This window comes from Opisthocomus hoazin, chromosome Z (assembly GCF_030867145.1).
Source record: "Opisthocomus hoazin isolate bOpiHoa1 chromosome Z, bOpiHoa1.hap1, whole genome shotgun sequence".
NCBI classification, from domain to species: Eukaryota; Metazoa; Chordata; class Aves; order Opisthocomiformes; family Opisthocomidae; genus Opisthocomus; species Opisthocomus hoazin.
This window is the reverse complement of record NC_134454.1, coordinates 62487890-62510295: the sequence shown is the minus strand read 5'-3', so window position 1 is coordinate 62510295 and position 22406 is coordinate 62487890. Positions and strand designations below refer to the sequence as shown.

Here is a 22406-nt window from a genome sequence, read left to right as displayed (position 1 = left end):
TCACCTTTCCCGGGATGGAGGTGAGGCTGACCGGCCTGTAGTTCCCTGGGTCCTCCTTCTTGCCCTTTTTGAAGATTGGAGTGACATTGGCCTTTCTCCAGTCCTCGGGCACCTCTCCTGTCCTCCAGGACCTCTCAAAGATGATGGAGAGTGGCTCAGCAATGACATCCGCCAGCTCCCTCAGCACTCGTGGGTGCATTCCGTCGGGGCCCATGGATTTGTGGACATCCAGATCGCTTAAGCGATCCCTCACACAGTCCTCCTCGACCAAGGGAAAGTCGTCCTCTCTGTAGGCTTCTTCTCTTACCTCCTGGGCCTGGGATTCCTGAGGGCCAGTCTTAGCACTGAAGACTGAAGCCAAGAAGGCATTCAGTAGCTCTGCCTTCTCCGCATCCTCCGTCACCAGGACACCCGCCTCATTCAGCAGCGGCCCCAAGTTGTCCCTAGCCTTCCTTTTGCTGCTGATGTAGTTGAAGAAGCCCTTCTTGTTGTTTTTGACATCCCTTGCCAGCTTCAATTCCAGGTGAGCCTTGGCCTTCCTCGTCGCATCCCTGCATGCTCTCACTACGTTTCTGTACTCTTCCCAAGTGGCCTGTCCCTCTTTCCACATGCCATGCACCTTTCTCTTCTGCCTGATCTCCGCTAGAAGCTCCTTGTTTAACCATGCAGGTCTCCTGCCTCCTTTGCTAAATTTCTTTCTCAGGGGGATGCATTGCTCCTGTGCATGGAAGAAGTGTTGTTTAAAAAGCGACCAGCACTCATGGACCCCCCTGCCTTCGAGAGCCCTGGCCCACGGGATTCCTCCCAGTAGCTCCTTGAAGAGGGCAAAGTCAGCCCTCCTGAGGTCCAGGGTTTTGATCCTGCTTATCGCCCTGCTTCCTCCATGCAGGATCCTGAACTCGACCATTTCATGGTCACTGCAGCCGAGTCTACCTCCAACCTTCACGTCCTCCACCAGTCCCTCCTTGTTTGTTAATACAAGGTCCAGCAGAGCGCCTTTCCTTGTTGGTTCCTCCACCACTTGCATCAGAAAGTTATCATCGATGCTCTGTAGGAACCTCCTGGATTGCGCCTGCCTAGCTGTATGGTCTTCCCAGCTGATGTCAGGGTGGTTGAAGTCCCCCATGAGAACCAGAGCCTGTGACTGTGAGGCTGCTTGCAGCTGCCTGTAGAAGGCTTCATCAACCTCCTCCTCCTGGTCAGGTGGCCTGTAGTATACACCCACCGTAATGTCACCCGTGTGAGCCTGTCCCTTAATTCTAACCCACAAGCTTTCAACTCCTTCTTCACTTGCCCCCAGGCCAAGCTCAATGCATTCCAGTTGCTCCCTCACATATAGAGCAACTCCCCCACCTCTCCTTGTTGACCTGTCTTTCCTAAAGAGTCTGTAGCCATCTATGACAGCATGCCAGTCATGCGAGTTGTCCCACCACGTTTCTGTGATGGCGACCAAGTCGTAGCCGTCCTGCTGTATAATGGCTTCCAGCTCCTCCTGTTTATTGGCCATACTACGTGCATTGGTGTAAACACACTTGAGCTGGGCTGTCAATCTCACCCCTGGCCTTGGCACTCCAAGCCTAGGCTCATCCCTAGTGAGCTGGGCAATATCCCCTTCCCCCTTCGAACCTAGTTTAAAGCCCTCTCAATGAGCCCCGCCAGCTCGTGGCCAAGAATTCTTTTCCCCCTTTGTGATAGCTGAGCTCCACTTGTTGCCAGCAGGCCCGGTGCTGTGTATACCTCCCCATGATCAAAAAAGCCAAAATTTGACCGATGGCACCAGTCCCTGAGCCACCTGTTAACCAGGTGAGTTTTCCTGCCCCTTTCAGTGCTGTCCCCTGCCACTGATGGGATGGAGGAAAACACCACCTGCGCCCCTGATCCCTCAACCAGTCGCCCTAGTGCCCTGAAGTCCCTTTTGATGGCCTTGGGACTTCTTTCTGCTACCTCGTCCCCGCCAACCTGCATTACCAAGAGGGGGTAGTAATCAGAAGGCCATTAGGGGTAGTAATCAGAAGGCCATTAACTCTAACATCTTGTTAGAGTTAAAGCCTGAACTATGAACCTTAGGTGGCCAGCTTTTCTTCAGCACTGTGTTAAATAACATCTCACTTCTTTTCTCCTAGGTGTAATAAACCTGTGCCAAAACAGTGTCATCATTTGTGATCTCAGTTTAGAGGAAATTTTTGCTTTTTTATAGTGTAAAATGAATGCATAATAGATAAAAAAAGTTTACAGGTTTTATTCACATGAAGTTGTATGAGAGTTTCTTAATGTACTTTTTCTTTTTTTACAGCTATTGGCTGACAAACAAGGTCCACATTAAACGACCCAGCACTGGTCTCCTCATGTATACGCTTGCCACCAGATTTTGTGATGAAATTCACCTGTATGGATTTTGGCCATTCCCAAAGGATTTACATGGAAAACCAGTCAAGTATCATTATTATGATGATCTGAAGTATCGGTACTTTTCTAATGCCAGTCCTCATAGGATGCCATTAGAGTTTAAAACATTGTATGTATTACATAACAGAGGAGCACTTAAATTAACAACAGGGAAATGTATACAGCAATAAAGCACATGTAAAGTACAAGAAGTAGTACAGAATACACACTTCATCATAAAGATGTTGTGGAATGGCAGTGGGATCCCAGTGAGGATGAGTTTCAATACCCATTAAGCCATCGGAAAAAGAAATTTTATCAGAAGTACATTACCAGCTATTACACCTGTAAAGTGCTATGTAACTAAGCTATCTTGACTGCAAGGTTCAAGTAAGTGCCACTTTCAGCAAGAACAAAGCTTTAATGTATACTCAGTAGTGTTTACAGGAACCAGTGACACATTCATCATGAATTAAAGAAGAAAAATATAGCCTGCTTACTGCTGACTTGCCACTGTGGTCAGACAGCCGACAGAAGAGATCCCTAACAGATGGAGTATTTTCTTGAGCAAATAAACCAGGCTTTGGCAGAAAAGTTCATGATTGAGTAGAGAAAGTGAACTCCGTAAGATCAAACAAATCAGTAAATGCCTTCAGTCAGAGGACTGTTTCTGGTCTTGTATTATAACCTCAGCTTTTGTTGCTGTTTTTCTTATTGCTGTTGGTTGAGTTTTGTTGCTTTTAAGTATTGGAGCCCTTAAAGGATTTTGAGGATGTTACGAGTAATTGAAAGTATATATCTTAGAGAATTGTCTTAGGAAAAAAAATGAGAAGAGTGGGAGGGTGGAGGAAGACATCAAATATTTTATCCATTGTTATTGTGTTGTAGCCTGGTGTCACGTAACCCTTAATGTCCCAATTGTTTTTCTAGCTACTGCTGTCAATACCCACAACATGGAACCTCTCTGAGGTCATTTTGATCCATTTTTAAAGAAAAGTTTTTCTGTTGTGTTCGGATTTGAAGACATACAAGAAGGTGCCCTTATTTTTGGTACCAAAGATTACTCTTATAGACATTTTTTCCTTTCTTGAAGAAATGGTGTAGATTTAGTACAGTATTTCTTTGCTGCAGTAGGGAACATATTGTTTATGTTATTTAAATTTTTTTAATTAAGCATGTCAAAGCACAGCCTCTTTACCGACTTTGCATATGGAATTTCGTTGTTCAGAAAAATCTATAGGAGTAAAGAAGTTATTTCATACATTCAAATATATATATACACATTTTTTTATTCCTGGTTGAAAGCAAAATACAAATTCTAAGGGAACTCGGGTGACACTGGACCATGTCAAAAAAAACCCCAAACACCTAGCCAATTAAATGGAAAATAAAAGAAATGTAGATCAAGCAGTTCTTTTAAAACTCAAATTTTTAGTGGTGTTGGATGATATCTCTCTCCAATATACCTTTTTAATATCAGCTTGGTGTTCTGATATATAATTGACTGAAATAACACAATAACGCGGGGCTGCATAATCTCACAGTATTTTTTCTGGGCATCATTCTTGTTTATCCATGAAACCAAGATTTCTTTCACTCTCTTCTTTCAAAAAAGAGAACAAGAAATTACAGGAGGGTGGGAGAGGGTGGAGTGTCAGTACAGCATATACTAAGATACAAAACCTGTCTGCATAGATACGTTTTAGTGCTGTTGGTGCAGGTAAATGAAGAACACCATGGTTCCACCATTTTCATGTCAGGCTAGGGTAAGGAGGCATGCAGATACAATGTATGGGTATTTTCATGTCGTGTTTTTAGTTCTAGGTTAGTTTCTCATCTCCAGATAAGATATTTGGTGTAACCATTGAATTTTGAACTAGCTTGAGCAGTTGAGCAGTTTTATATGTAGCACAATGCTCACACTAGGTAAAAGTGCCATTTATTGCCCGGTTTTCCTCTTAAGTTCACATCTTTCATCATACATGACTAGAGTTCTGTGATGATGCAAATTTTGTAGCTAAATCACTGCCTTGCAGACATTTTTGCCAAAAGCTGACGGGAAATAGAAAGTAATTCTGCTATACATAAGACACAGCAGTATCTTTCCGTATTCACCAGTCTCTCCTACTCAGGACAGTTTACTTTGGGTATATACTAAGGTGTGGGATGTGGTCCTAACACAATCATCACTGAAACAAGGTATCACAAGGAACTAAACAGCAATACATACTGAATATGTTTAATTAGTTATTGGTAAGCCAGAGGGTGTTATTTGTACACTGTGTAAACTTGCAGTTTAAGACAAGGTTATTTTCTTGATGAAAGGTGGATGTATTCCTGTTCTTCCTGTTAGGGTTTTGCTGCTGTTGATCTTTTAAAACATATTTCATATACATTGACAGCGTTCCTGTGGAGATGAAGAATTTGCAAGTGCCAGTCTAACAGAAGCATCTGTTTAGCTGTATCTTTCCTTCTGGGAATGTCTTGTCGTCTCTCTAGTGTCAAGCCATCAATAGAAAGGGACTTAGAGTAGACTAAAATACTAACTGACGTGATTTTTTTCACCTCAGAGAAGGTTTTGGTGCACCAACTGATTATTTCTCTGAGAGCAAAGTAGATCAGACACTCTAATTCCTATGGCAGTAAAAAAAAATTACTTGTGTAAGTGAAAATAATGAGACATAAATAGGAAGATAGATGAGAAAGTTGACATTCAAAAGTCAGCAGATGAAGAAAAATTTGGCCTGAGCTTATTTTTCAAGATTTGGATTTGATTCTCTGCTAGTGAAGTTAACTTTAGTACACAAGCCTTTTAGTCCAAATTTTTACCCTATCACTAAATCTGATAGAACATGATAATACAGGGCAAGGTTTCCCCAACTTAGTTTGGCACAAGGCATGGCAGTAGCACCTGCTTTCAAGACAACAGAGTTTGCCCGTACCTTCTCAAAACGACCTTAACCTCATCTCCTGCAGGCTTTCCACTTTCAATACTGCACACTTCGAGCACTCCGAGTCATGGTTTCACAGCTCTCTACCAGCATCCGCACTCATCCTTCTCATAGCACTTTCCTGTCAAACTGGCACCCAGGTGTGCCTCCCTACTGAAAGCACAGGACTCTTCACTAACCCACCTCCTGTCTCACCTGCCTCAGCTTTATCCTGAGCTGAACTGTAATGTACTTGAGTGGTAGGTTTCAAACCATTCTCTGAGGCAAGTAGTAGTTACAGTCTTCAACTGCATGTTTTCACAAGCACTAGGAGTCATTTTATTCTGTTGCTCTTGTATAGGATCTGTGCCCGTGTGGAGTCCAAAGCTTCTGGGGCTCGCTGGTGTGCAGTTTGTTGTGCTACAGATTGTCTATTTGGAGGTGGTTTGTGACGACCAGTTGCTGGCTACTCTAGGGTGACCTGAGGTGTGACATGCCCAGAGCTGTTCCTGTTAGGTTACGTGGCCTTGGTGGTTAGCCCTCTCACTGCTGGGAAGCTGTAGCAGTAGACTCATTGCAGACACCCTTTCTCACCTTTCCATTACATCTTCTAGATCTGCGCTTTGTGTATTTCTCCTGAGGCACCCCAGGCCCTGAATGAAAAAATAAACAGATTATTTCCACTGTGTGACTCTTTTTCCCTAAAGGTGACCCGAGGCATAGCACCAAAGGCTTAGCTACTGTATAGTGGAATAAATTTCACCTCATGGTCTTCACTGGGCAACAGTCAGCAGCTCAAGCCTCCATAGCTACCTTGGATGATTTCTGTTGTTTATATACATTCACACCTCCGGTGCTGCCTACAGCACAGATCAGATAAACAGGCTTTATTATAATTACCACTTTTATCATCCAGCACTATCAACAACGACTACGAAGTAGAAAGGACAAAAAGAAGAAGGTTCCCTAATATTGTCGTGATATCTGAGGAATGCCCATCAGTTGAGTGTTCCTCAAATTTATCCTTGTATCAGTCGTATCATTTGCCAGCTATGGTTCCTCAAATGGATGTTAAAAATAAGAACTGGGAGCTACATCAAGACAGCAGACAGTGTATATTTCTCTGAATCTTATGGCAGCTTTACATTGAACAACTTGATTTCATTCAGATAAATTTATTGTAAATTGTTTATTAATGTACAGGTTAATGTTTCTGTGGCAGAGAGTATTTCATATTTCACAAAAATGATAGATAAATGTATTTGGTTATTAAGTTTTCAGCTTTAGGACAGTTCTCTTTCCCACAGCTCTGAGCCACTCTCCAGATAAAAGATCTACTGAACCTTTCAACCCTTGCTGGTTTACACAATCTGATGTGTAATAAAGATTGTACCATTCTTTTGTTAAACAATATAAGCAACATGGGCTTGAGGTTAGCACCTTTCCTGTAACTGACTGCAATTTGAAGAACAGGTGTGGGTTCAGTACCTTTTTTAGTGTTTGATCTAGCAAAGTGCTGAGCACTTGTTGCAGTGACTTTCCTGGGAGAGACATGTCCAGGATTTAGATGGGGATCTAGATTAGCATATTTCAGGATATAGCTCTGAAATTGCACATTATTTATTTTTGAGAGCACTGTTACTTTGTGTAGGGAAAAGCACAATTGTTGTAAATGTAGATAAAATAAAGGAAGAGCGTTTACAGAGAGCTTCATTCCTGCACAGTACTATTGCTACTGAGCGTGTGTAATACAGTTTCTGTGGTTTAAAGGATTGATTTGTATTCTGTCAGGATTGTCATATTTGACACTGTTAATACTATTTCAAGTACAGCTATGGGGATTGTTTTTTATTTGTATAACTGTAAAATAAAGAATTTTTTCATTTTTTCTGCTATATTCTGTTCCATACTCCTTTTTAACACAGTTGTGATAATATTTTGCTGATTTTAAGAATATGTGCAAGGAGAGTGTCTGCTCCTTTAAGGTGTCTGGTCAAGGATTTTCTCAACAAAAAAGGGGATATTAAGAAGAGGAGGAAGCCATAAACAAGAACACAGAGAGACACAAACCTGACCAACAAATGATAAAGGAGGCAGCAATAAGAACCAAAACTGATCAGTCACGCGAACTGGTAAGGATATGTGGAGTGTAGGAATGCTTATTCCAGTAAGATTATCTGATCAAGGATCATGTCAAATGGGCTACTAAGCAAAAGGGGGAAGCAATGAAGTATGTGGAGACACAAGCCTGACAGGCAGATTATAATGGAGATAAGAAGCCAACCTTGTCAGTCACACTAACTGAATGAAAACCAAGAAACTGCTGGCCAACAGGAATCTGTGGCTGATAAGGATGCAGACCTGAGGGTCCAGGATGATGGAGGGAATCTGTGGGACTGTGAAAACTGATGAGGCAATGTGCGGGGGGGAAGAAGAGGAATACACAGAAAAGGGGACGTTCGCGTGTAAACTGAAGCTAGTCAGTACACTTCTCTGGCTGAGCCCTGCACCGGATTGCCACAGTCTGTCCTAACTCCCCATTAAATCTTTTCATAATTACCTCTCATAGTACTTTCACTCTCTATCCTGTGCATGTGAGTCCTGCAGGGACTCAGTGGCAGCTGCTGGTGGACCAGTGTGAGAGGCGTGGGTGCCCACAGCTGGAGTCAGACCGGGGGTATGGGCAGCCCTGGCCTGAGATGTTGGCTGCTGGAGCAAGTTGGGGAGTCTCAGCTGCTCTGTACAACTTCCTGAAAAGAGGTTGTGGTGAGATGGGTGTTGGTCTCTTTTCCTGAGTAACAAGTGATAGGATGAGAGGAAGCAGCCTCAAGTTGCGCCAGGGGAGATTTAGATTGGATGTTAGAAAAATTTCTTCGTGGAAAGAGTTATCAAGCACTGGAACAGGGAAATGGTTGAGTCTCCATCCCTGGAGGTGTTTAAAAGATGTGTAGATGTGGCACTTAAGGACATGGTTTAGTGATGGGCTTGGCAGTGTTACATTAACAGTTGGATTTGATGATCTTCAAGCTCTTTTGCAACCTGAATGATTCTAGAATTCTATGACTCAGTGCCAGCAGCTAGAGCAAGTGGTGTTTAACCACAGCTTGTGGGGTGGGAACAGTGTGTGTTCCCAAAACCAGCTGCTGAGGGGCACCATCATGAGCAAGTCGAGTGAGGGGGTCAGTGCTGGTGGTTGGTGCAGGACCACGGGTTGCAGCCGTGTGTCTGGTGCTGGCTGCCTTGGGGGGCGAGTGTCTGTATCCTCCCCAGTCCCAGTGTGTGCGGGGTGTACGTGTGTAATCACCAGCAAACTTCAAGCTGGACCAGCTGGCGAGTAGGAGACCCTGGGCTGGGCAGGGGTGCCAGGTGTGTGGAGAGGTGAGGTGGGCAGAGGGGCCATGCCAGTTGCTCGAGGGATCCGCTAAAGTGCGTGTGCTTGTGAACATGGAGAGTGTCCCGTGTGTGCTGCACTGGTGACCTCCTCTCTCTGCCAGCCTGGGAGGAGAAGAGGGCTGAGCCGTCTGCCCTTGTGTTTGTGTGAGTCCTCTGTGGGGGTGCTGTCGGGGGCTGCACTTCCTCTGCGGCCGTGCGTGTGACCGGCTGTGTCAGGGTCCGTATGTCTGTGTCGGTGCGTGTCACGGTGACGTGTGCTCAGCTTCACTTCTGATTGAGCCTGCAAATGGGAAAGTGGCAGCTACATCTGTCAGCCTAGGCAGAGACCCCGAGTCCCCAGGCACCAGGCTGGGCTTTGTCAGTCATGCAGGAGAGGTCCTGGCCTAAAGAGGCTGGAGGAGGCGGCCACTCATAATGCCCCATTAATACAATCTAATAAAATGTTTGAAGTGGTTCACATGAGAGCAAAACTTACCCAATGAGGGCCAGAATTAAGCTCTCTGAACGCCTCAGAATTTAAAAGAAAATGCAAAAATAGCTTTTAGAAATCATACACAATACTGCAAAAAAACATACACTATTCTTTAAGCCTGTTAATCAGTATCATGTTTCGATCAATAACAGATTTCTAAACCTTTACCAGCCATGCTGCAAAAGCAAGTACACAGCTCTTCCCTGGCTACAGAAACTAGAAAAAAAATGCCAGCCTTTCCATAAAAATTTTTATATTTTTATTCTATAATTGTAGAGTCAGCCTTCATACACTGTTGGAACTTCTGTGTATTTGAAAATGCTATGACAGTCAATATTTTGCTGAGCTGTGTCCTTTTTCATGGCACAGATGCAAGAGACCATATTTTGCTGCATCCTGCTTATAGCTCTGTAATATTAATTAGATTATTTTAAATAACTACCCATTTTTATTGGGAAAGTGCTGTCTTTTGATTACTTACTACAGCAAAAACATATAAGCTTATAATTGCTAATCAGTAACTGTGTCCATGAAAAATTCTTGCACTGTAATGAAGATCTGTTTACACTGGTAATATTCAGCTATGCTTTCTCCAGCAGCCTTTAACAGTGGCCTCCTGAATCATACCTTTCTGTATCCAGTTTATGTCTTCTTATCTTCTGTTTGTCTTTTATGTCCCAAAATAAATACATATTTAAATCAATTAGATGTTTTCATCATTTTGTTATTGCGAAACTTTAAAGATATTTGAAGTGGCTCAAGTGCTGCTTCTAAGCCTTAAACCTGATTAACAGTATGAAAGACTGCTTCTCAAAGTAGTACTGCCAAAGGAAATGTAATTTCCACTTCAAGTTTAGTTGTCACTTTATGGCACTCAGGTGTAACAGAAGTAGCCAACTGCAGAGGCTGTGGTCTCAAAGAACAAAGAATACTTCTTTCATGGAGACTAAAATGTATTCCAAGGGAAGTGCAATGAGAACCATGTAATGACAAAGATGGAACAAGAAGGATCTGTTTTAAAGGAAACATTATTGCTTGAGTTTCAGCATTCTTTGATTGTTTTAGAGCGAGTAGGAAACGTCTCCCCTTTAAAGGGTGTGTGTTGATTACAAGTCAACCTCTTAGTCTCCTCACAGCCATTCCATGTTTTCTAGACTGTTGTATACATAGTCTGGATATTCTCACCTTTTCCACTCATTTTACATTGCCAGAATTTGAGTGGAAATAGTGGAGCTGATTCTATTTAGTGCAGAGTGAGTTTAAAATAAGATGGTATTTAGTCTTTTGAAAGAGTGAGGAAAAACAGGTCTTGAGGCACATGTCAAATACTACCCATACGTCAAAGACTCAGAGAAGAAATACAGTCTTCACTGTTTTGCTGTTATGGCTACTGTCTAGAGTTAGATGGGAAGTTTCGTCCCCTTTCTCCTCTGTGGACTAGCATCTCTTGTGGTGCACCAAGGAGCATCCTCTGTTGAAGAGCTAGAGGGCATGTCATGACTCTTCTCCATTCTGAGAGGCAGTGTGAAGACTAAATTTCTATCCCACAGTGGAAAATGCAGATACCTGCCCAAAATACAACTCCTATAAAGCTCAGGCAAACGTTACAAAATAAAACATTTCCAGTCAGGAATGGCAAACTGCTGTGTTAGGACTCCTAAAGCCAAAACTGCATGTATGGACATTTCCAAATATAATGTAAAACATTTTCAGTCTCTTAGGTCTTTATTTGCTCCAGAGAAAAATAAATATAAAAATTATTTTTCCTAAATGATAGCATTTTTTCTTTGTATATCTGTGGATGACCTCAGAGTTTTGTGTTTCACAAGACAATCCTTCCAAGTCTTCCAGAATAGCTTAAATGGGACTGTTGTATTTCTCCTAGAACTGGAATATTTTATAGGTCATTATTGTTAATGCGTTTTTTTATTCTGTTTACTGTGATTGAACAGCTCTGAGTGTTACTATTATTTCAATGTGCAGAAAACGTACAGAAAACAGTTAGGAGTCTACTGAAGCAAAGTTCAGCTCCTGCCTTTAAACATAGTCGCCTTCTAATGGTCACTCAAAGGCATTCCTGGAAATCCCCCTGCCAAAAGAAGGCCTGTTAACACACTGGGTTGCTATCCAGGAGTTAAGCCATAGACCAGTGTAAAGCTGAGAAAGTAATTAGTTCCAGCATAAGAATAGGCATGGAGAGTCAGCCAAGGCCCTGGCTGTCTGAAAATATGCTCTGTACATAGAAGGAATCCTTCCAAATAATTGCCGTCATCCTTAATATCTATGTATATCTCTAACAAATGCTTTAAGGAGATGTATGCTTTTCATAGTTGGTCTTCTTACTTCAAGTTATTAAGTAATCAGTCAACTTCTGAAATCCTGACAAAGGGAAATCATGTTCAAAAGGATTTTGCTAATACAGAAGGGCTGGAATAGGCTGTTTCCCCGGATAGTAGCAGATAGGCAGATGCAACCTCTGTGTTTACTGGTGCACACTTTTTTTCAAATAGTACCTTATCAAAAAGTACTTCCTAATGATCTAGCTGTATTGTACAGATAATGTTTCAAGACTTCTTTTGCTTTCTTATTGCCTCACGAATATTATTCTCAGTAGCTTCTGTTCTTTTCAGAGATTGACAGCTGCTATTAAATACAACTAATCTGCCTGCTTTTGCTATCAGATTTCTCAGACCCACCTTCCTGACTCAGCAGCTGTTCTGGAGCATTCGAATCCTCGTCTCCTTCCATTGCTCTGTTGCACTAACAAAAAACAGCTTGATGTCTGGTAAGTTCAAGAACAGACTCTGACCTACCTGTTCTCACATTGTTTTCCTATGTAATCCTCTAACTGCAGGAAAGCAACATTCAAAGTGAAGGTTAATAACATTGTGATAGTATGAAGATAGCCAGAAAAAAAAACAGTAACAGAATAAGAGGAGACACTTTCAAAGGTGCCTCTCCTGAACCCCCAACTGCATAGCATTCACCCTTCTCCAGTGTAGTCCATTTGCTCTCCAAGCTCTGTGTTCTTACTCCTGCTGAATCATTGGCACATGCAAGCAGACTCCTAAAGTGGACTCCTGTGTGTGAAGAGAAACTATCTGAAACCTGAGGCACCGTTATGTAGCAGTGCACCAGCCTGGAAGAAGAATAGCTATTGTAGTATGGTACTCCATGTGGATGAATTGCTTCTTTCAGCAGAAGGCTGGAGTAGCCTGAGCAGTGTGTTATGGCAATGCTCTCAGCTTTGCTTCTACAGCTCATGGAAGAGTGTTGTGTGATACACAAACAGCATTCAGCACTATGATAGCTCCAACTCTGTTCATCAAACAAGTCCTCCTATGAGTAGTACAATATGTAAAGCCTGATTTTATGCAAAGTTATGTCCTGAAGTAACTTCAGCTCCTCCCATGCCAGCAACATCACTGCTTATCTACCTTTCACGTTTCCACTTCCAATGTCTTCCAAAGTCCTCTCACCGAGCTGCTTCCTCTTCCAATAATCCCACATCCCTCCAGTATCCACTATAGCAGCATGGGACAGAGGACTTCTTTTGCAAAGGCAGGAGAAGCTCACAAGCCAGGCAAGTAAAAGTGCCTATGATGCCAGTCTGCAGCTGTGCAAGAGCTAATATGTCGATGCTAATAAACCTGTATCCCATTTAGGCAGTGGGCTGCTGCTGTGGAGGGAGTGCAGGGTGCCACTTTGCTGCAGCAGCAAAAGTGGTGTTCACTCTCCCTCTCCTTGTATCTTATTTCCCAAAAGTTTTAGGAATTTAAAATGTCTAAGACAGCTACTCTTCTAGAAAATGTGGCTGAATTTGATCAAGGATTAGTGCAGAATCACAGAATCGCTTCACTTGGGATGGACATCTTGAGACCATCCAGTCCAAATCCTGCTGCTCAAGCTTGGTCAGCTAGAGCAGTTTGCCCAGGGCTATGTTGGGTTTTGAAAGTCTCCAGTTATGGTGACTCCACAACCTCTCGGGGCAGCCTGGTCCTGTATTTGACAACCCTCACAGTAAAAAGAGCATTTTCACATGGAATTTCCAGTTTTTAATTTGTGCTCATTGCCTCTTGTCCTGTCAGTGCGCACTACTGAGAAGATTCTCTCTCCCTCTTCTTCATTCCCAGCCATCAGGTATTTATATACATGGGCGAGACCTCTCTGAGCCTTCTCCAGACTGAACAATCCCAGCTCTTTCAGCATTTCATATGAAAGATGCTTCAGTCCCTTAATCTTCTTCGTGGGCCTCTGCTGGACTCATTGGCTAAGTTTCTAGGATGAACTGACAGAGAAGCAATGGCATCATAGAAGCCTTACTGCCTTAGCAAATCAGGCTGAAGTGAGCTGTAGATAAAGACAGTGATAGGTAAGTGTAGATAAGACAGAAGAATACCTGAAAAGAATTAAGGTAATGGTCTTCTCAATAAAAGTAAACCTTAGTTCCCAGTCTCTGCTAGCATTTGCCGCTCCCTCAACTGATACTCCAACTGGGGGTATCAGTTTTGACACAAAGGCAGGTGAGTAGAAATCCAGTCCATATTCTCTCCCTTTCATTTTTAGTAGCTTCTTATCAAGAGCATATGACGAAGTTCAGAAAGATGATGTGGAAATCCTGATAGGGAAAGTAACTTGCTTTTCAAGAACTACATGAGAGTCACCATGCAGCCCAGGAGAATTTTGTTCCTAGATTCTTGTGATTCACTAGACCACAATATAGCTGTTATAGCCTTAACATGTCTTCTGGCTTGAGCAGATCTTTAGGTGACTATGGTGAACAAAGTGACTCTAGACACACTTGTGTATTCATTACTTTCATATTTGGGGAAGGGTGTCAATTAATGGAAAGTCTATTAAAAAGATATGGCTTTGTTCTGATCTTTTTTTTAGAGCTAAATACACAAATATATCTGGAAACTGGCTTGCAGGCAAACACTTGTGATGAAAAAAGATGATGATATGGATTTTCTCCAATTTGCTGTTGAAACCAGTTGTAAGAAAAAGAGAACTTTGTGGTTTGAAAACTAGTAGTTCTCTAAAAGTAGGAACGTTTTCATCTCTATACCTTGTTTATTTGTGGACTTATTTGGATAACACATAGCACCAGAATATATGTTTGTAATTATTTGGCATAGAAATTATTTGTATAAGGTATATTTCTTAGCAATTGCTTAACTTTTTTTAAACAGTGAATTGTTGATAAATTTCAGCTTCAGTTCATTTGCTGCTATAATGAAAGTCAACAGAAAGACAGAAAAGAAGTGGCTGAGTTAAAACAAACGTCCTTCTGTTTTTACATAGTACATATCTAAATGGGTTTTGGTCACTAAGCAGAGGATCTAATCTGATGTAGCAGTACTCCTAGTTAATTAATATTTATAATGGAAAGATTTAAGACGGTGCTCTGACTTCATTGTGGGTTTTTTTTTCACCAAGAAAACTTTTTATTATTTTAATGAAGGTGTTTTCCTCCTCAGAGTTTTCTCGCTTGCCTGCTTCTCTCATAATTGTAATTAGCAGGATCCTTGTAAACTGGGAATACACCTGTGTGCAGCCAATGTTTTGTCACAAGGCAATCACTCCTGTCCTCACCACGTGACCTGTCCAGGTCCTCAGCTCCACCTTGTTAGGCAGGAGAGCTTAGAATGTGAAAATTATGTAACTTGGGGACAAGAAGTAAGTAGCAGTGAGCAAAGCACCATTAGTTATGGTACAGACACTATTTCCTACTTGCAAATCATAAATCTGGAAAGGGAGTTTAGACATGAAGGCAGCGTGAAAGAAATAGCATAAGATCTATGGAAAATGTCTCTATTGTCCTTGGACTTCACAAGAGTTGACACTACCCTCTGGCAGAACACAGTGTGGCAGGACTGTGCGTCTGAAAATATCTCTGGTTTGCAGTAGCACTGTTCTGCTTAGCTGCTGAAGAGAAGCATACAGGTTCTAATTTAAGCCAATTCTTCTTGAATTTCCTTGGCAAACTAAAAAAAATTTTACAGAGTAGGACAGATAAAACATGCAGATATATACATTTACGTAAATTACAAAGTAGAGGAATATTGCTGCCCATCCAAATTAGTTAAATGCATTTGAAACAATAAAGCTGATGAATAAAATTTCTAAGCAAACTTCTAGTTTGCCAAAGGCAAAATTTGTTACTTTCAAATGCAGAATGCATTGTAAATCAGGAAAGGCACATAATACATGGAACTTCAGGCAGCGCTCATTACTAAGGTGTATATCATAACTACGGATTTTTCCCTTTCTTGTGACTGATCTCACTGTTGAAGCAGCTGATTATGCAGCTGGCCAAGAACTCTCCTAAATGCTTTTCTTTTCCTTCGCTTATAATGGAGACACAATCTAAAGTGAAAAGTAGGCAAGGTGGAAAATCAATGTGTATTATATTATACAGACAGCAGAGCAAAAAGGGCATTGCTAAGTGTGATTACCTCTGGACTATCAGCCTGCATATGAAGCCACCCTATTTTCTAATAGTGCTGTAGGCAGCGTTTCTGTCCAACAATTTGTTAGGCTAGTATGGAAGACACACTTCTGTTGCTTGGCTTAAATGAAGTCCTCAGGGTCACCTGAATCACTGTCTTGGCTTATACTACAGTACAACATGTAAGATATATGCAGAGAAGTGGCTTAGATTTTAGCCTTTTGAAAATGCATTTGGTTTGGTGAAAACAGGTTTTTGTCAGCACTTAATCAAAGAAGTTTTCAGTATGCAGACTACACCCAAGATTCACAGTAGTTCAGTCAGCACTGCCTGACAGTTCCCTGGTGATGGGAAGGTGTTCCTGCAGGAGGATAAAAGTGTGCAGCAGAGGCAGCTAACAGCCACCTCACCAAGGAAGAGGGCTCTACAGGAAATACAGGTTTGCTTTAGAATCATGGAACTGTGTGCTATCAGGAAACACCCCTTTATCTACCCTGAGTTGTTTTTTGTGTTCATATTAAGCCAACAGATGTATGCTTGTTGAGAGGGGAAAATTAGCTTGTTCAGCACCAGTAATTTTAATTCTTTTTTTATTGACCTCAGTATAGAAATAATTCAGAAAACTGGTAACTGAAAGCACTTCTAGCTTTGCATGCTCTGTGAAACAGTTCACTGCCTATAGCACAAAGTTTCATACACAGACTTGAAGTATAACAGATGATGCTGAAGCAGTTTTATATTACCACAGTACTGCCAAAAGCTCTGAGGTGGAAAGGAGTTAATTTTTCTTGAGGTCAGTTTGGATATCTGTAGCAGTGTGACAGGAAATAAATGTGATGGGAAATCAGTCTTCCTTCTCTAGGTGCTCTTTCAACAGATCCTGGATATTATGAAATACTGAAACTGGTGGGTTCAGTGACAAAAATGTTTTGCCTGTTGACAATGGCATTTTTGGCTATAAGAGCTGAAAAAAAACCCCAAACAACTGAATCGGTGGGCTAGAGATCTGAACGTACTTCAAAAGGAAAGAGCATTTCCAGGCAATGATCATTAAACCGTATTTCAGTCCACATCAATCTGCTTTAGATGCCATCATGTTAAATCTCCCATTTATTAGCCAGGCCACTTACTAATGCTGTACAAAAAGCACTGAATTACTGTCCTGGTTTTTGCTGGGATAGGGTTATTTTTCCTCCCAGTAGCTGCTGTGTTTTGGATTTAGTATAAGAAGAGTGTTGATAACACTGATGCTTTTAGTCGTTGCTATGAAATCAAGGACTTTTTCCAGCTTCTCCTATTCAGCTAATGAGCAGGTGTGCAGGAGCTGGGAGGGAGCACAGATAGCTGAAGCTGGCCAATAGAAACATTCCATACCGTAGACGCCGTGCCCTGTTTACACATGGGGGTTGGCGGGGGGGCAGGGATTGGCTTTTCTCATTTCAAGGAGTTTGAATCCTCTCTTGTCCAGGATTTTGAACTTTTTCAGAAATTTTGCAGAATTCATCATTTCAGGGTTGCACAATCGCTGCTCAGGGACTGACTAAGAATTGGTCATTGAGTGGTGGGAAAAATTGTATTGTGTATAGTTTGTTTTGCATATTCTTTACTGTCACTATTATTTAGTAGTAGTAGTTGTAGTAGTAATTCCTTTGTTGCCTTATTCAACTATCTTTATCTCAACCCACGAGTTTCCCCATTTATGTATTTCTTCTCCCCATCCCACTGAGGGGAAAAAGGAGGGGTGAGCGAGCGGCTATCTAGTGCTTAGTTGCCGGCTGCCCGGTTAAACTGTGACAATTACAGTGTGGGGACTGTTTGACCAGCTGTATATTCTGCTTGTCTGTCTTTTACTCCTACAGAAAAAAAAATCCCTATTTCCATGCTTAAAAGTAATCTTATGATCAGATCATGAGTGTAAGGAGAAAGTAAACCAATGATAGCGATCATAACTAGAACATGTGATAGGCATAATTTTGATTTACCAGCTCTAAGAAGGTCCCTTTTAGCATTAACTCATATGTTTCTTGATAGTATAAAAAAAGAATAACATAGTGTATCTGGAAACAGAAATTTTTATGAAAAAATTAAGTCTTGGTCATGGTTGAGGGTTCCCACAAAAATATTTTTGAGTTCGTTTGCCTGTGTAGTTTCTATTTCATCATTTCTACATTTCTAGTCTCCTGGGTACACTTTGACTGCTGGCTGAATTTCCTGAATTTTCATCCAGCTGAGAAATGTGATGGTACAATGTCAGGTCAATACATAAGTTACTTTTAAAATCTTGTTTATGGGCAAAGAGGAGACACACTCTACGTATAAATTAAATAATTTATGGTTAATATCACTGAAATGTGAAAAATGGAATTCAAGAATCGTTATTAGTCTAGATCTGTTACAGAAAAAGAATAATAATACAGTTAGAATTCGAGGGAAAAAAAGTCTTAGCAGTAGTAAAAATACAATTTAAATTATAATGCACACACTTCATTTCTGGGTTTTTTTTTTTTTTTCTGGTGCTATGCTCATCCTTCCCCTGCTCCTTTTGGTCCTAATATCAATATGGTCATTCTCATGGTTCATGGTTACTTATGGGGAGTTGTCAACATCAAGTGTCCTTTGCCAGGAGGAATGTGTTGTTGATGTATGTAATTTCTTTCTCACTCTAGAATCTACTTGGGGTTATTTTTATGTTTGCTAAAACATCTTTACATCTTCCTTTTTTATTTCATGGAGCCTGCAGCTCCATGTTACACCCAAATTTACTATATACATACTTTAGAATCCTTTGGGTATGTTGAACACCAGTTCTTTGTTATCTAAAATTAGATTTTATTTCCAGCTACAAGTCTGCATTTTTTAACTGACTATTGATGAGTTGTTTATTGCTGTGAGGTCTCCAGGGCCAAGCCTGTGACTCATCTCTCAACCCACTGTCCTACTCCACATCCTGTGCCTCCACTTTGCAAAGTGTCTGCTGTTGTACCAGACCTGTGCTTCTCTGCGCTATATGTCAGAATAGTATCTCACGCTACATAGTGACAAATTACATTTGTTACTATCAATACAAAAACTGTTGCTGTGCCATACACAGAAAAATAATAGAACAAATTAGCCATAGACAGCTTGTCAGTTAGAGGACTTGCTATTGCAGCTAAACCGGGAAAAAAAATGCTGCAGGCAGGTCAAGAAAACTCAGACAGAGCAAACCTGTGACAAGCCTCAGTCCTGAGGCCTTTCAAACTCAGTAAAAAACATATGGCCTGTCAATAGGAATGGTAATCAGGCTTCACAGAGCTACATGGTTACACACAGGACTCGGGGTGAGCATGACCATGATCTGAACAGCCACCTATGGAATCCCACGTCCAAAGTTCCACTGACCTAACATTTCTGGAGTGGTTTCTCCTCCTTTTTTTCCTCAGAAATTTTGTCTTAGAACTGAAAAACCAAGTCATCCGAATGCCTTTCAAAGCTGTAATTGCTGAAATCAGCATAGGGTGGGTAAGGGAAGGAAGTATACCATTTTGATTTAGTGGCAAATTTCCACTAAATATGTATTAGGAAAAAATCTGGCCCAAAGATGTAATGATGTCGATGGTTGTTTTTACATATAATACAACTTTTCTCATGTTGCATCAATCTTTGGCTAAAAGAGCACAGAATAAATGTGCTTCACTTTGTAAAACACTTGTAATCATGAAATATGCCAGTTTTGATTGAACAACCACTTTAAGATAACTGTTGAAGGTAAAAGGCAGGCTGAAGATAAAGGAGAAAAAGAGAGAAAACGGAACCACAAATGAGCAGATGTAGCATTTCTTAGTTAGGGATATCACAACTACTAAGACCACATACTAGGTTTTAAAGCTGTTCCCACACACAAACAAGGCTTGAGTATCATTATGGAGTGCTCAGGAAGCATGCTCACTCCATTTGTTCTTAGTTTGCGTATGTATATGTAAGAGTACAAAGTGTTTTTGTTGGGTATTTTTTCAATCATGTCTGACACGTGAAGAAGAAATGGGTAGGAAATTCTATTATTTCTCAATGGCCAAGTTCTTACTCTTTCTTTTAAAGCAGTTGCCTGAAGTCCTCAAGCAATGATCTGTCCTTGTGAGCTTACATGGATGTAAGCTACATTTACCAAAGAGCACGGGATATTACTTGAGTGTTACTATTGTGAAGAAGTTACTGGAAGTTAGGGACTAGTGTTTTAAAGCATCTGGTTACTGCTTTGGAGCTTTGGAGTAACTTGTATTGCCTAACAGAACAACACTTGGGTGTCTGACCTGGTCTGAGATGCAGTTCTGATGTACATACCCAATAATGTTTCAGCCAGAGAGGTAATTCAGAGAAGGAGTAGGTGACTGTATCCCTGAAAGAAGAGTCCTGGCAACCTGGAACAGCAAAAACTCTACAAGTTTTCTCAGCTACTAGCATTAGTTAGCAATGTAACACTGTGAAATGTATCGTGTTGCCTGAGAAATGACAGAACATCTCTTCAAAGATAATATTTAGTGCTCAAAAGTCAATACAATCTTCATCGATCCTTTTGACCTTCCCAGATACTAGGCAAGGATTAGCTGGTGAATGATTTTCATTTTTCAGGCTCCATATATTCAAAACAATGTAAGTTTATGCAGAAGATTTGGTCAGTGAAAGGGCAATATATTAAGCCATCCATTTAGCTGGCAAACATATGTGAAATAAGAAATGATGGCAGGCTCATCTCTCTCTTGATTGTATGAAGTAAGAAATTAGTGTAACCTTTTGGCATTCTCCAAATGTATGGTTAAGTACCCTTTTTTAGCGTACCTCATGCTTTTAAAACAAATTCTGTCTTGTAGTTATCAGAGTGAAACAGTTAGCAGAGAAAACCAGCAAAGTTGTTCATCGCTTGCTGAGAATGTGGTAAGAGTCCATAACCTGTTTATCTTAATTCAGGTGTAAAGTTGCAGTCAGTTTTACATTAATCCCTACAGTTCACAGAATCACAGAATCACAGAATTGTAGAGGTTGGAAGAGACCTCTGTGGGTCATCTAGTCCAACCCCCCTGCCAAAGCAGGGTCTCCTACAGCAGGCTGCACAGGACTGTGTCCAGGTGGGTCTTGCATATCTCCAGAGAGGGAGACTCCACAACCTCCCTGGGCAGCCTGTTCCAGTGCTCTGTCACCCTCAGAGCAAAGTTCTTCCTTGTGTTTAGACGGAACTTCCTATGCTTCAGTTTGTGCCCGTTGCCCCTTGTCCTGTCGCTAGACACCACTGAAAAGAGTTCGGCCCCATCCTTCTGACACCCACCCTTGAGATATTTATAAGCATTTAGAAGGTCCCCTCTCAGCCTTCTCTTCTTCAGGCTAAACAAGCCGAGCTCCCTTAGCTTTTCCTCATAGGAGACATGCTCCAGTCCCCTCATCATCCTCATAGCCCTCCGCTGGACTCTCTCCAGTAGCTCCTTGTGACAGCGTGCCACAATAAGTTACGGCAGTCAAAAAGCAAGCAAAAGCAAGCAAAAGAAAAGCAGACAGAAGCAGAAGCACTTTATTGGGTATCCATAACATTTTTATATTCCCTTGTCCCCCACCCCCAGAATATCTTTGGTGAGGGTCTCTTGGCACGCGGTTCCTTTGTTCTTCTGATTGATCATCTTGCGTCGTTCACCCGACCTTCACGCTTGGCTAGGAGTTGGGGTCTCGCATCCTGTTTCTTTGTTCCTTTCCTCCTGTTCTTCAACCACAGCTGCACAATATTTTTTGCTCAAGGATATAGCTGAAATTCATCAAGATCATCAAGGCTGCCCGCGGCCCAGCTGACTCCCACATCTCCTCAGTTTTGTTTTTCTACCGAAAATGAAGTGTTTACCATCCTCTGCAGGGCCCTTTTCAGACAGGATAGCAAACATGGAATGATGAGAAGGAAGCCACAGATAACACACAATAGGATTAACCCAATCTTCATCAAACCTTTAAGCCAACCACGAATCCCCCAATCATTAAAAAGACTCTCTATCCAACCCCATCCATCATCAATTTGCAGGTTTTTAACTTCCTCTTTCAGTCGTTGAAGGCTACAGTGAATAGATTTTGAGTGATCAGAGAGATTCATACAACACATACCATCAAATTCTTCACATCCATGCCCTTGCGCTAAAAGTAAAAAATCAATTCCTGCGCAATCTTGTAAAGTTGCGTGTCTAACCACATCAACATCTAAAAATAAACTACTTAAGGCCTAAGAAGTAGCATTAGTCTTCTTGGCTAGCAAACATCCCAGTTTCTTCAGGGTAGCTAGAGCCTGGGAGGCTGCAATCCCAGGAGCTAAAAGTGATGCAATGATTATTTCACCACTATTCCAAAATCCAATATTGCCTTTGCAGTCTGGGGTAAAACGATGAATTGCTCTTTTCCCTCGGTATCGTGTATTTCGGTGGCAAATTATCATGATCTGATTTGGTGTTAAAATCATTAATCTCCCTAGATTACAGGGACCTCCCTTTATATGGGATGGGATGGCCGGCCAAGCACCATCCCCACAAATGATAAATACTCCATGGGGTAAAGCAAGTGGTTGGTTAGTTGATTTAGATATGTTGCTTGTGGTATAGTTGCACCAAGCACTTGCATTGTGATATAGAATGTTCAATGTATTAACACTCCATGCATGTGTTTGATTTCTCCCTGTATAGTTAAAAAACAAACAAAAATCCATTCATATGGAGCCAAGTAACTCTATCTTCTGAGGCTCTAATTGTTCCAACGGCAGCTGAACAGTCCATAG

At 41.5% G+C, this 22406-nt stretch overlaps 1 protein-coding gene across 2 annotated transcripts in view; it reads left to right on the top strand.

The window, feature by feature from the left end:
• ST8SIA4 (ST8 alpha-N-acetyl-neuraminide alpha-2,8-sialyltransferase 4) overlaps positions 1–7210 on the top strand; it is a 70822-nt gene extending 63612 nt beyond the window's left edge. For both annotated transcript variants that reach the window (XM_075411241.1, XM_075411242.1), the window contains exon 5: positions 2294–7210. In XM_075411241.1, coding sequence (XP_075267356.1) covers positions 2294–2576 — 283 coding nt within the window. In that variant the 3' untranslated portion in view covers positions 2577–7210. The remainder of the gene's footprint in view (positions 1–2293) is intronic.
• Positions 7211–22406: the final 15196 nt, after the last annotated feature.